At 35.5% G+C, this 15,681-nt stretch overlaps 1 protein-coding gene across 1 annotated transcript in view; it reads right to left on the reverse strand.

Annotated features, from left to right (window-relative positions):
- NIPBL (NIPBL cohesin loading factor) overlaps nt 1-15,681 on the reverse strand; it is a 113,442-nt gene that overhangs the window by 3,866 nt on the left and 93,895 nt on the right. Inside the window, exons 34-43 of the mRNA XM_068990355.1 lie at nt 14,250-14,390; nt 14,038-14,131; nt 13,392-13,546; nt 12,473-12,563; nt 10,451-10,624; nt 9,798-9,988; nt 7,802-7,909; nt 7,117-7,317; nt 3,042-3,188; nt 1,066-1,340 (exon numbers count right to left, since the gene is read on the reverse strand). Of these exons, the coding sequence (XP_068846456.1) occupies nt 1,066-1,340; nt 3,042-3,188; nt 7,117-7,317; nt 7,802-7,909; nt 9,798-9,988; nt 10,451-10,624; nt 12,473-12,563; nt 13,392-13,546; nt 14,038-14,131; nt 14,250-14,390 (1,577 nt within the window). The remainder of the gene's footprint in view (nt 1-1,065; nt 1,341-3,041; nt 3,189-7,116; nt 7,318-7,801; nt 7,910-9,797; nt 9,989-10,450; nt 10,625-12,472; nt 12,564-13,391; nt 13,547-14,037; nt 14,132-14,249; nt 14,391-15,681) is intronic.

The following is a 15,681-nucleotide window of genomic DNA, read 5'->3' on the forward strand; positions in this document are numbered from 1 at the left end:
TAAATATTGTTGAATAACTACAAAATGTGAGAGACACAAAGGGAACAAATGCTGTTGGAAAAATGGAGCCAACAGACTTGCATGAAGCAAGACAGCCACAAACCTTTAATTTGTATAAAATGTAGTATCTGTGAAGTGCAATAAAACACAGTAGGTCCTACAGTTGCTAGTATTTAACATCAAGGTATTTCTCATTAACATCTGGATTTTCTAGTTTCCCTTGAAAGAAATGGAAGCTTTGGCCACACTGTTCCCACCTTCTCCCATGGCAACAAGCTGATGAATATCTGAACCCAAAATGTGTTCTTTTCATTGTGCTAATGACCTACCTGGGTCCACTTTATTCATTTCATTATCTGTCCCTATGAACATTTAACGTCATAAGGTTTCAATGAATGTGAAAAATGTCCAAAATTCCATGGGTACAGGCAGTGTAGTGATTGATGATGAATAAAATTATAGCACATTCAAAGTTATTAGTACTTTTCTCTTACCTTGATAGTGTACATTAAAGACTACTGGATCCTGTTAGAACTTAGCCTAGCTGGTCTGCATCTATTTATTCTTCATTTACAGCTCTTTAAAAACTTGAATTTGCCATCTTTTTTTTTTAATATTTACTTTTATTCATTTTATTTATTTTGCTGTGCTGGGTCTTAGTTGTGGCATGTGGGATCTAGCTCCCTGACAAAGGATCAAACCCAGGCCTCCTGCATTGGGAATGCAGAGTCTTAGCCATTGGACCACCTGGGAAGTCCCTGCCATCTATTTTTAAGGTTAGCCTAATTCTCTAATATCTTTTTAGGGAAGCCAACATAATAAGTCTTTTAATTTATGATGCATTATCTTCAATGAGAAGAATATAGCTTTCCTCTCTTCAATAACAGAATGCACAAATTATGGTATATTATACAACAAAAACACTATATAGCAGTTAAAAGGAACAAACTCCTTTTTATAAAAAAGGAGGATTTTTAATATTCAGCATGCAATCAAAACTGAGTTTCATATTTCTTCATTATTTGAAGACAGCAAGTTTTTCTTTCACTGCTTATATAATCTTACCTATCAGAAAATCCACAGAGATTCTTCAAATGTTGTTTTAACATCAGAAGCAATAAAATACCCTGGGAGACATTTGCAAACTCAATTAAAGGAGCTGAATTTTCTGGCAAACATTTCATCACCGAATTTATATCATCTTCTGAATCCGAATCTGAATCCGAATCTACACGTTTCCGTGACTTTCGAGGCCTGGAGACTTCTTCTTCACTCTCGCTTGACTCATTTTCCTTACTAGGAGATGATTTTCTCTCTTTCCTTTTGTCTTTTACCATAGACTGAAAAAAAGAGGAAATTATTCTGTCTAAAAAATAACAAAATGAAAATACCACTAACAACTATACATATGCTTCCTTCAACAGCTTCAAACGCACCCGCAATTTAGTGTTCCATATATCAAAACTCTCTGACTTTCTGTGAACAACTGGGGATGTAACCCTTAGGGAGAGAATAATGTTCCAAGACTAAAATCCATTGCAACTACTGAGCCACTCTCCCTAAACCCTTCTGGAATGTCATTCCAAGGGAAAGAATTTTCCTATACGATAGCAATGAAAGATAAATTATAGAAGTAACAATTTTGTATATAGGTAAGCCATTATAGAGGAAAAGAAGTAATTATAATTTAATTATAGGAAAATATAATAGGTCTTGAATTCCCCCACCTTCTTTTAAACTCTCCCATTTAAGAACTTTCCAGCAAGATAACATGCAGTTTTTCTTAAAAAATTAAATTGTTTCTTTGTACTTTATGAAACCGTTAGCTTTTTAAAAGAAACAAAGCCAACTGGTTTCCAGAGGTGGAAAAGATCAGATTACAAAGCAATATTCAAAATACAGCTGTTAAGAAATAAAACAGGAGAAACATGAACAAGTATATTTATAACAGTTAATGAAGTAAAATAAGATAACATGATGGATCAAGTTCTTGGGAAATTATTAACCTCTTAAACCTCAATGTGCATATTAAACACCTAGGCATTTTATCAACAATGCAAACACTGTGTCAGCAGGTCTAGGGCGGACCTAAGGTTCTACGCGTCTAACAAGCTCTCAGGTGAGGCTGGTGCTACTGGTTCTGGTCTGCACTTCAAGTAGCAAGGGTTCAGATACCTCTGTAATTCTAACTCTTAGGTATTAAAATAATCTCCCTGATTTATGAGTTTGACCAGGCTGAGTTTTGGGCACAACGATAAAGTAAAAATGAGAATTTTTACTTGTATCATCAGGTACATGAAAATATTCCAACTAATTTACAAAGAATGTAAACTACTGAGTGTACCTACTGTATTCCCAGGGCTACACCAGGTGCTTTTACAATTAAACCAACTATATTTTCTTCTTAAAAACCATGAAAGAAAAGATAAAGTTCACAACAAAACCTTAGTAAAGATTTTGGGCATACAATATACCAACTCCATTATGATTCTGGTGTTCAGGGATAAGGAAATCAACAGTATAAATTTTCTATGTTCCTTGTAAGTAAGCTATTTATATTCATATCTGTATCTCTTCAAGTGTACTATTGTTATCTACAGTATTTTCAGATTTATAAAAGAGCAAGGCGTTCTTAAAATGGGGTTTAAATGAATATATGAATGGACACTGAACATTTAAGGTCAGTGCTTAAAGTGGGAGAAATAAAGACATGGGATGGCTTATCAACAGAACAATCCATGTATGCACGCATGTATGTATGTGTGTGTGTGCACACGTGTGCATGCATGTAAGTATATGCATGTATAAATTCCACCTAAATGATCTGGAATGAAATGGTTTTAAGAACTTTCTTAATGGAAATGAAATGGCAACTCATTTCCTCTCTCCAACTCAAGCACTATTTAGATTTCAGTAAGTTTATTTACAAAGATTTTATATACCTGTGAAAACAATAAAAAGAACAATGAGAAACAAAACAGTGAAAATAGCATGCCTGCATTTTGAAAGATGCACTAAGAATAGCAATGTGTGTGACTTACCTCCTTGAATGACTGCAGTAGGTTACTACCGGAAACAGAGAGTGTAATGTCTATATGATGCATTATAAACAACGGCTCTTCCTGTGTCTGGTATGGAAAACAGGCTAGATTGTCTGCTATATACAAGAGCATATTCACTTCTGTTTTCTGTAAAGAAAAAAAAAGTACACATTTAGTAGATAATCCAGAAATCCATCATAAAAACCTTTTTAGAAAAAATATTACAGGGTACTTTCACCTCAGTTAATGTTTCAGAAAGGAAGGGACAGGGAGAGAAAGAAGGAAGGAGGAGGAAGCAGAAGAGAAATGGATTTTACAGAATAATCTTAAATCCATTTTAAGAGATTTCCTAATGACTTAAACCATGGTACCTTGAAAAGGGAAGAGGTGAATGTTTTTTCAGAGACTCAGGCGGAAGTCCCGTAAGTTTTCTTATAGAGTACATAGAATCTTTATGATAAATACATACCACATCAGAAAGTACACATTTGAATTCATGATTATTTATCATTGTGCCTCTAAAAGTTTAACCCATATGGAGAGACTAGTTACACACAGTTATTCTGTCTTCAAAAGTAAGAGGTAATAATTATAGTTCTAACACATGGGTTAAAAAAATCCAAGTTCATGTACTCTTAAAACAATTGTCAGTTTCCTGTGTGTGTATCATTTAAAATATCAGAGTCATTCTGACAGCTGCCAAAGATTCACACCATAAAAACGCTGATGTTGGCAAATGATGGTTACTAATAGTTGTTTGCTTTTAAAAGAAGTAACAGAGACTTTTTTTTAGAACTCCATGATCATACAGAATATAAACAGAAAGACATGTTAATATTTAAATTCCTTTAAAAATATTTATAGCTTTAAAAGAAAAAACAGGCAATTAAAAACACTACTTCCTGGTACTTCCCAGGTGGTTTGGTGGTTAAGACACTGCTTCCACTGTAAGGGGCAGGGGTTTAATCCCTGTTGGCTAAGATTCCGCATTGCCTGAAGCATGGCCAAAAGCTTCCCTAAAATCCCTCCCCAAACACACCTTTCTACCATCTCCCTTATCCTGCTGCCCAAACAACATAAAATGCCATATCAGTGGCAGCAAACAACAAAAATCCCAAAGGACAGATGGAATGAACTTGCTGTTAGTATTCATGAAACTCCCACTCTATTTTTTATTTTTAAATATGTATCAACATGTACATGTTAAAGTTGGGAAAATACAGACAACCACCCTCACCTTCCTGAAACCTTTTTCTCTAGTTTTCTCTTCCTAGCTCTTTTACTATTCCTCTTCTATTTCCTTCTCAAACCAACTCCTTTTCAAACTGCTTTTAGCAACATTCTATTTTTTGTGTGCTTAGAGGAGTCCTGAGAGTCCCTTGGACTCCAAGGAGGTCAAACCAGTCAATCTTAAGGGAAATCAATCCTAAATACTCATTGGGAGGACTGATGCTGAAGCTGTATTTTGGTCATCTGATGTGAACAGCTGACTCATTGGAAAAGTCCCTGATGCTAGGAAAGATTGAGGGCAGAAGGAGAAGAGGGCATCAAAGGATGAGATGGCTGCATGGCATCACCAATGCAATGGACACGGACTTGGGCAAACTTTGGGAGATGGTGAGGGACAGAGAGGCCTAGCATCTGCAGTCCATAGGGCTGCAAAGAGGTGGACCTGACTAGGGGACTGAACAATAGGACAAAAATATTCCAGTTATCCTTTGACTATTCTCACAATGTCTCATATAATTTATTCCTTCCTTGGTATTTCTTCTTTCCTTCCATCCATTCTTTTCCTTCCAACTCTCATCATAACAACTCAATCCCTTATACCTGCAGTGTGAGCACAATGCTAAAAAATTTGTGTTCCTCAAATGTTCTTTGTCACATGTCCTCATCAATGTATTTAACAACTTCCAACAGTTTTACAGTATCTATGAGTGAGTGAAAGTCGCTCAGTTGTGTCCGACTCTTTGCGACCCCATAGATATACAGTCCATGGAATTCTCCATGCCAGAATACTGGAGTGGGTAGCCTTTCCCTTCTCCAGGGGATCTTCCCAAACCAGGGATCGAACACAGGGCTCCCGCACTGCAGGCGGATTCTTTACCAGCTGAGCTATCAGGGAAGATCCTCCATAAACCATGCCTCACTATGACCCTGCTGGTCTAGTTAAATAATGAATCTATTCATTATTTCCCACCTATTCTTATTTTTGTAACTTTATTTATGTTTTCACACCTGCTCTGCCTTAAACAGTAGATCCATCTTATTCACCTACATCTTCAGTAATTTGTTCCTCTGACATCTTCTGTTGGAGGTAGTCAGAAGAAAGCACTGTATTATGAAAACTAGATTTCCAATTTAGCAGGTTACATGCTGGGGTGACGAAGCATCCAGTTAATGACATACAGCAAGCAATGAAATCACGTAGGAATGAAGCTCAGGAAGAAGAGAAAGATTGGAGTGGACTGCTGTTTTCTTCTCCAGGGGATCTTCCCAAGCCAGGGATCAAATCCGGGTCCTCCAGTGTTATAGACAGACACTTTACCTTCTGAGCCACCAGGGAAGCCCAAGAGAAGGACTAGAGTGATACAGATACAAACCATCTGGGACTCAGACTATGCTAATCTTAACCGCTATTTTACAGGAAGCAAGATCCAATGATGACTAGAGCACCTTATCATATCATTGTGGCAATGGTGTCCCACTCCAGTACTCTTGCCTGGAAAATCCCATGGACGGAGGGGCCCGGTAGGCTGCAGTCCATGGGGTCGCAAAGAGTCGGACACAACTGAGTGACTTCACTTTCACTCACTGGAGAAGGAAATGGCAACCCACTCCAGTGTTCTTGCCTGGAGAATCCCAGGGATGGGGGAGCCTGGTGGGCTGCCGTCTGTGGGGTCACACAGAGTAGGACACAACTGAAGCGATTTAGCAGCAGCAGCATCTAAACCTCTTACACACAATGAAAGCTTAATACTGACGACAGCCCTGATGATGATTAAATTATATTCCAAAAGTTTCTAAAATAGAAGTTTATTATATTTATTTGTTAGATAATATAACCAAAAATTTCATGTACTATTTAAAAAGAAAAGGTCTAATAAGGCATCTATATTCTGGTAATTTTTAGGGCTTCCCCGGTAGCTCAGATGGTAAACAATTTGCCTGCAGTGCAGGAGACTAGGGTTTGATCCCTGAGTCAGGAAGATCCCCTTGAGAAGGGAATGGCAACCTACTCCAGTATTCTTGCCTGGAGAATTCCATGGACAGAGGAGCCTCGTGGGCTACAGCCTATGAGGTTGCAAAGAGTCGGACACGACTGAGCAACTAACACATAATTTTAATTTTACTTCATTGAAATAATCTGGTATTGGAACAGCAACAAAGTCAAGTCGTCAAGTGATTAAAATACGAAAAGAATATTTTTATTTTTAAAGCTTCACACAAGAACTGGTAAGTTCTATGTGGAAAGATACCACATCTTCATCTTCTAGCACAATGGCTACCATAATGCGTATGTTGAATACTGTTAAATGAAAACATTCAGAGGTAAGATTAAAGAATGGGATATTTTATTTTTCTGCCTTATAGTCTTAGCCAATGCAACTTGTGCAATAGCTCCTAAAGGGTCAAAATTGTAATTACACAAAAGTGGGCTTTTCATTAAACGAGGTCAGGTAGAACAAGCAGGAATCTCAGCAGCCTAAAACCCAGGACAGTTACTCTAAAACATTCGAGTCTGATACAAACAAGTGGAATTTCACTTTATCTATCTATCCATCCATCCATCCACCCTGAGAAGTGATAGTTTAGTAACATAGTTTATGTGAAAGCATGCTTAAAGGAACTGCTATAAAGTTTGTAACATACTCAGTATGGAGACACAATTATACTTTATTCCTCATTTTATTTTCATGCAAAATTTCCTCTTCAATACCTTGTAGTTAACATAGACCTAAATAAACACATTTAAGATAGTCACTATTATTTATTAAAATGATAATATTTTTAAAATGTTGCCTCAATTTATAGAACATTTATCTTCTTAAAATAAGAAGTTTTTAATGCTTACTGCTGTGTCATCAAAGAGGTTGAGTAAAGAAATCAGAAAGGCGCGTCTGTGCTGGCGGTTTCCGCGGATCATGGAGTAAAGGTGTGAACACAAAGCACTGGAGGACTCATCCTGCCTGAAACCCCTTACAGGATCTTTTAGGCATGTGTTGATTGCCTGTTGTACCTGGTAAGACATCTTCATGCCAGCCACCGCTTTCATCTGAAATCAATAAAAGCCTTATTTTTGTCACAGAAATTAAAAGAGCCAAATTAAAAATATAATTTGAGCATTATAGTTAGAGGCAAACTTTATAATTTGGTTTTATTTAAAATTATAAGAATCATAGAATGCAAGCACTGGAAGGAATACTAGAGACCATCTATTGTAATCTGCTCATTTTTATAGAAGAAAAAAGTGGAGACCCAGAGGAGCCATCACTGCCAAGATCCACAGCAGGCACTAGAACCCATGCATCCTGGGCTTCACCCGGCATGCATGCTGTGCTGTTACCTTCAGCTCAATCTTAAAGAGCTAATTTTAAAAAGAATAAACACCTTGGGGGACAAACTTAGATTCATGTTTAGAAGTAATTAGTAAGCAAAATATTTTATTCGAATACGAATCCGGGTAGGACATTTGCCAAAGAAATGGTTTACCAAAGAACAATATTTAAATTTAGGCTGCACAATTTAAAAATACATACGTGAATGAATCCAGCATATTTTTTGTCTATTTCCACAAGCTGCTGATCAGCCTTGTTCCGCATAGCTGGTTCTGGGTCTGTGCCCATAGCAATTAAATACGGCACACACTGGAAATAAAAATAAAGAATTCATGAGACATCATAGTAGTAAAAGCTCTATATGTATCTTGACGTATATTAAAACTTGCTATATATCTGGGACATATGAATTTAACTCATTGGCTTTCCTATAAATGAATGCTATGTTTTAGTGTTCTTTTAAAATTTATTAATCTTCCCTTAGATTTAGCTAAAAGTAAAAAAGCACTGGAGCATCAGCAAAAATTAAAAAAAAAGTGATGTGAACTTCAAGCAATTTCAATGTGAGTTTAAAGTTCTTTTATTTTAAAAAAAAAAAAAGAAGACCAAAGGGCTCCCAAAGTAAGAATATCCATTTAAGATTATGATATATACTACAAATTAATAATCCAATAATTTTTTAGGCCTAACTGAATTTCCTTTGTAAAGATAATAAAGGGGGAAAAAATTTTGTCTTCCATACTCAACAACAGAAAAATATAAATTCCCCCCCACAATGCTGATTTTAGATATGGATTCAATGGTCTGACAGCTGGATAGCTAGTAATCTGGTAACAGCCATAGTCACTGTATACATCTAAAGGTCAGGAAACACCACTTCTATGTTAAGTGACTCTGAATTAGAGGTGAGGAAGCCAGAAAAATAGCAACAAACAAATAAAAAACAACTTAAAAAAAGTAGACATAGCACTGAATGGAATGGGTCATCAAGAATCAAACCCTGAATTGCAGGGTCGGGGGAGGCTCACAAAAAACATTATTAGCTTAACTTGTAAAATATGAAAATACATTACATACTATTGTATCAATGTTAAACTTCCTAAATTTGATGACTGCATTATGGTTTTATAAGAGAATGTTTCTGTTCTTTAAAAAATGTATGTTGAGGTATTTAGAGGTAAAGAATTATGATATCTCAAACTTATCATCAAATGATTTAGTGTACGTATGGAGAGAGAAAGCAAATGTGGCAAAATGGCAAAATATACGTAAAGAGTATGAAGGGCTTAATGTACCACTCTTGCAATTTTTTGATAAATATAAAATTTTTAAGTTTAAAAAAAGATACAATAAAAGCAAAACCTAAGACTATTAAGCATATCAGCAAAGAGCCCTAAGTATGTAAAGAACTCAAGAGTATCAACAGAGTACTGTACCTTTTATTAAGTAATCTTGCCCTGAGTCACAAAGAACAGACTGAATATTCATTAGTGTGTTTTGTTTCAGGACACAGAGAAGAACACAGCATAATAATCAAGAATATATTTTTTAAAAGTTAAAACAGCCGAAATAAAAATCTTGAAGGGTACAGGCTGTTGTTATTTAACAAATTCACTTCTACAGCCTATGGCACTCTCCTGAACGTTATCAGATGGTGAATACTACTACATAAGCACTAGCTGCCAATCCCTTGTACAAATATGTCTTGAGTACATCATCTAGTCTACAAATCCATGTTTTAAGGTATTTAAGGGTGGTTGATCTTACTTCCAATTAAAGATGAAGGAACAGAGCTCAGATTATATAGGTGACTTTTCTGTGGACTAAAATCCACACTGTTAAGATAGATTATACTCTTAACTCCATTTATATTACATGCTGTTGTTGGATTTTAGAGATAAGAGTCAACGTGAATTAAATCAAATCTATTATCCCTACTTAGAAGAAGTAATACTGAGTATATTTTGTGCAAATATAATTAAAGTTTGTATAATAGAGAATATATATGTACTTTGCAGTTAAAAACAACCCAAAAGATGGACTAAACTTGGGATTCCTAAGAGTTTGGGACAACCCCCGCCCTGAAATTGACAACTAAGAGGAATAAAGAACTACTTATTTTCTAATCACAATGTCTTCAAGTGGCAACAAATTCTTGGCTCTTTCCGTAAGTGCTATTGCTGTAAAACATACTTACCTGAACTGGATGAATAAGACCTTGGTTTAGAGTCAATGCAATGACATTTAGGGCAAAGTGGCGTACACTTGACTGGGTGTGAAAAAACGCCTCAAGCACCTGTTTGAGGTAAAGCTGCATGATGGAACTACTCATCCCTGAGGAAACATCACCCATTTCTTTCAGATCTTCCTGTTTTGCAACCTTCTTCCCTACAAACGGAAGTAAACATACTAAGAATATGTATATTAACTTTACTGCTGCTGCTGCTGCTAAGTTGCTTCTGTGGTGTCCGACCCTGTGCGACTCCATAGACAGTAGCCTATCAGGCTCCCCCATCCCTGGGACTCTCTAGGCAAGAATAAAATTAAGTCACAATCAAAAGCACAAAATGTGACAGCTGACCCACTGGTCCTTAGTTTTGTAATTTTTTAGGTGTGTTAGAGACCCCTTGGAGAACATGATGAGAAAGTATAATCCCTTTCCCTCTGTCAAAATGTTAAGGTCTGCACGCACATTCAATTTATAAACTACTTTAGGGAGTTTATGAAGTATCTTCTTTAACTCAACTCCTTTATCTAATATAGGGTAAGTAGGTATCAGGATTAAAAAAGAGTCTCAGAGTATGCTAACTGCAGCCCCACTGTGAACTTTGAAAATATATTTTCACTTACAGTCTCTATCTGCCTGCTGCATACGTGTATCTTCTTCTTGTAGGTAGGTCTGGAGGTTTTTTAACACTTGAATTTTTAAATTTACTGAGGAGTTTTTATCAGATAAAATATTATTGTACAAATTTTTCACCTCTTGCTCAAACATTAGACTTGGGTGCTGAATAAAGGCAAATCCTAAAGAAGATGAAAAAAACAAAAATCCTCTTGATATATTCATATTAAAGTTACATATAATTTATTGAAAATGTTGATAAAGTATATAAAGAGTTTATTTCAAAAATTAAAACTTAAAATGATTGGAAGAATATGCTGGTGGCCTTACCTAGAGAAGTATTAGAGCAGGTACTTCTTCCCCCATGAATTAAAAACAAGAAATTGCATTTCAAAGGAGAATTTCACACAAGAGGAAACCTTGAGGAGGGAGCAGGGCCTAGTGGCTAAGGGAGTGGACTAGGAGTCAGGAGTCTTGGGTTCTATTCCTGGCTCCACCACTGACTTGTAGTGTGACCTTGAGTGAGTCACATAATCTCTCTGTGCCTCAATTCTCCATCTGTAAAATGGGGACAATAATATTTACCACCCACCTACCTCAATGGGATATTTTCAGGATTTAAGAGGTAATGTGTGCATTTTTAGATCCCTAGTGGAAGGTACTAACCTTGGTGCTACTAAAATATATTCATCTGATGAAATGGAGTAATTCTAAAATAAAGCTAAAAATCTTGTATCTATTTCTATATGTTGTTATAATGAAGCCACAATGCTGAATTCTATAATCACAAATTACCCATATTTATTACCCAAAATAGTATTCCCATGTTTATTTGTACAAAATGCTTATTTATGAGATGAAACGAAGATCTTTGATGAGAGCAAATATTACGGATGCCAAATAACAAACTAAATTCAAAGCATAGAGTGATCAGATAACTAGCCCAAGGTGACACAGGATAACAATGGCCCAGGCAACTTTTATTAACTGGTCTAAAGGCACTATTTTCTGGATCGTACTGCTTCAAATTACAATTTACACTCTTTGTTCTCTGAATTAGATGTAACACTATTAGTTTTTGCCTTTTTATAGAATGTACGTCCAGACTGAAGTACACATTTGACTTGAAAGGTAATACTCTACCAATACAACTCCCTAGTAAGTGGTATATGAATTTTTACTCTATTTGCTATATGTAATTTTCTGAAAGAGATGAAGAGGAAGTAAGATATTAAGACTTAAATTATAAACTTTATTAATGCTACTAAATAAAATTTCTAAGTTATTAACCTTAATGAACACTTTATATGTATCTGTACAAAGTAAAACAAAACAAACAAACAACAATAACAAAAAACAACAGCACAGAAACATGAAGAGAGTGCTCTTCTGATTTTTTTTAGTGCATTTAATTCAGGTATCAAGACTTTAAGGCTATCCTCAAATTTTGCCCATATTCCAATATCTTTCCAGATAAACCTCAAAGATCTAACCTAACCACATGTATTTATTACATCAATGCTCTTGGAAAAATAATATAGAAAAAGTATACATCCAGCTGTTCCTATGTGGTTACCATGTGTTTTCTACACATTAATAAATAGAAGCCTGTGTAGACTGCCCTCTGTTTTGTCTTTAGAAGAGGCAGACACATACACTGACAAAACTTTGCAAAGAAAAATAACAAAAAAATATACAACAGTACAAATTTTTCTACATCACTTTTCTTTATTAAAGTACTTTGAACCCTATAAAGTAGGGGGAGAAGAAAGTACTGTCACCTCTATTTTACTAATGAGAAAACTGACAAACAAGTTACATGACTTGCTCAAAGTCACCCAGGAAGTCACTGGATGAGCCAAGAATGGAACCCAGTTGTTTTAACCCCCAGATGTATATTCTAGACACCAGATCCTACTTTAAACAGAAACATACTTAAGTAAATCTACATTTTAGACTCACAAAATTTTTAAAACTTCCTCAACCTCTCAAACAACTAAGAACTAGGAAGAAATCTAGACTTAATTTACCTAGACCAATGATGGCTTTTGTTTGCACTTCTTCATCTGAATGCTTTGTAAAATACATCAATAGTTCAAGTACTTTATCCTTTATGTTAACCTAAGGGGGAAAAACACATTAAAGTGTATAAGGAAGAGTAGCTTAGATCCGTTTTCAACTGTGAAGGGAAAAAAAATATCTAAAAGCAAATTTCTGCATGTAAACTTTACTAAAGAATAAATCACCAATACATGTATAAGGCCATAAATTTTAGAACAATCTCATTCATTGCGACAGTTAAAAAATAAAAGTGCTGCCGACAAAGTGTGCCCACAAATACAAAGCAGATCTAACTTGCATTAATTTCTTATGGACTGGGACCTGACAGATTGGCTTCACAGACCATGTTTTGAATAGCATTGTTTTAGAATTAAACCAGACAACTCTAGGGACTTCCCTGGTCTGTCAGTAGTTAAGACTACTTGCTTCCAATGCAGGGTGTGCAGGTTCAATCCTGGGTTAGGGAACTAAGATCCCACACTCCATGTGTCGTGCTAAGTTGCTTTGGTCGTGTCCGACTCTGTGCGACCCTAAGGACTGCAGCCTGAGAGGCTCCTCTGTCCATAGCATTTTCCAGGCAGTACTGGAGTGGGTTGCCCTGCCCTCTTCCAGGGGATCTTCCTGACTCAGGGATCAATCCTGCATCTCTTACATCTCCTGCATTAGCAGGCAGGTTCTTTACCACAAGTGCCACCTGGAAAGCCCTTTCATATGCCGCATACACAAAAAATAGAAAATAAAATACAATAAAATTAAAACAAAACAAAACCAAAACCAAAACCCAGACTATTCTAATACTGCTCATCCTGGGTCATTTTAGTCACTTTTTAATGCACAGGTCACATAGTTCTATTTTTTCAGGATACTGAATAATATTAGGATCTTTACCTTACTGTTGCCTTTAAAATCTTCCAGATCAAAATCAAAATGCCGACACAGTGCCCCAACAGTGAAAAGGGATCTCAGAAGTGCTGGTTTGTTTGTTAGGAGTGAAGTGTTATTTGGGTCCTCTTGGTGTTGACTTTTTAATTTTGAAATGGCACCTAGTAAAATAAGTAACATTTATTTATATTATTTGTAACAAACCCTCCATTCTTGAACTGTTATGCTCAAATAATTACTGCTAATAAACTAAAACTAAATTTTACTAAAATTAAGTAAATACAAATTCAATTTAAAATGTACTAAAATTAAACTTTTCTAAGTATTAAACATGCCTAGAAATATGAGGGCTTTCCAATTGAGCCTAAAAGAACTAATTTAAGAAAAAAAAAGGTATTTAAATTTTATTTGACATAGTAAGCAAAAAACTTACAATATTCACTTAAGAGAAGATAAATTTCTGAAGTAAACACATTGGGTTATTGAGGCAATATAAAAGATACCCGGAAGTATTGCTTCTGAAAATGGACTATAGAGGACAATCACACCTCTTATAATTCCCTTGTTATTATCTTTTATCAGATATGTTAAAAAGGAACTGGACACTGCAGGATCTAGCAAAATAATTTTAAAGCCCAGGCAGTGAACTTACCATAGTATCTATTGAAACAGGCCCACACAAATTTAAAATTCTGTGTCACTTTATTTACAACAGCCCCAAGACAGCTTACACAATGTTGCACTACCTAAAAGAGAAAAAATGTTATTGTTTAGATAAAAGTTAAAAGCATGATTAAGTGATTTAGAAACACAAGATTTGTGAATTGTATATTGATCAACAGAGGTGGCAAAGTGAATGCTTACAGTCATGCCATATTTGATGATAAGCTTCATTAGATCTTCTTCAATAGTGGCAAGGAAAGTTTCACTTGGATGTTCCATCAGAGGTACAACTAGTTCTAGAATTTTTGCAACATTGCAGATAACCATGAAATCATTTTGTGTCTATAAGGATAAAATCAAAGCTTTATGAATATCAAAATCTGAAAAGAAACTATATGCAGCTTTATGTATTTGGGGTTTTGGTATTATTTTATAGGTATATTATATACATGTATGTATGTATGTATATATATATATACACACACATTAATAGCTTCCCCCACCCAAAAAAAACCAAAATAGCATTATTAGGAAAGAGCTTTTTTAAAGTCTGAAGGGAAGAGGAGCAGATAGTGACAGGAACCTGGATTCTATTCTAGCTCTGTCACTAACTTACCAGGTGATCTTTGAGTCACTTAGTCATAATGCTACAGTTACTGTTTTTCTCCCTAATATGCACTAACAATCAGTTCTGAACAATGGTGTTTAAATATTTAACAGAGTATTTTACCAAAGACTGGTACAATTTTTAAGATTAATATTTTTCAAATTAGGATAATAACAATGCAGTATCTCTCAATTGAGGGTGACTTTCCTGGTGGCTCAGATGGTAAAGAATCTGCCTGCAATGCAGGAGACCCAGGTTTAATCCCTGGGTTGGGAAGATCCCCTGGAGAAAATGGCAACCCACTCCATTATCCCTGCCTGGAGAATTCATGGACAGAGGAGTCTGGCAGGTTATAGTCCATGGGGTTGCAGAGTCGGACACAACTGAGCAACTGATACTTTCACTTTGTCCCCCAATGGATATCTGGCAATATATGGAGACAATTTTGGTTGTCATAACACTGGCATGAGGGTACTACTCGCATCCAGTGGACAGAGGCCAAGGATACTGCCAAACATCCTATAACATGCAGAAAAGCTCTTGAAAACAAAGAATAACCAGGTCCTAAGTGTGAACAGTGCTGAAGTTGAGTGCTAACAACAGTGCTGTGTTAACCCCTTTTATGATACAGGAAAACACAGAATCCCAGAATTAGGTATAAGTCTCCTTTATTTTAAAATTTAAAATGTTAATATTACAATCTTTTTAAATTTTAGAGGTCTTAAAACTTATTAAAAATTGTAGGCAACAGGTGATTAAAGTGGGTGAAGGGATAAATTAGTTTTTCTCAAGATAAATTCATTTGAAAACCTCTGACAGAATCTTATTTTAAAAATGCAGTAAAATTTTTTTGAAACATAATTGACTTGAAAAATCAAGTAAATAAAGTATCTTAAAATCTAAAAGAAAAATTTAAATGACGATGAAAATCATGAAGGAAAAGAGCTGTAGAATATATGAAATATCTGAAATGAATATACGTAAGATAGATCAGTATTTCAAACATTTAAAGAGTTTTCAAAAAAA

Source organism: Capricornis sumatraensis, chromosome 18, assembly GCF_032405125.1.
Source record: "Capricornis sumatraensis isolate serow.1 chromosome 18, serow.2, whole genome shotgun sequence".
In the NCBI taxonomy this organism is placed as follows: Eukaryota; Metazoa; Chordata; class Mammalia; order Artiodactyla; family Bovidae; genus Capricornis; species Capricornis sumatraensis.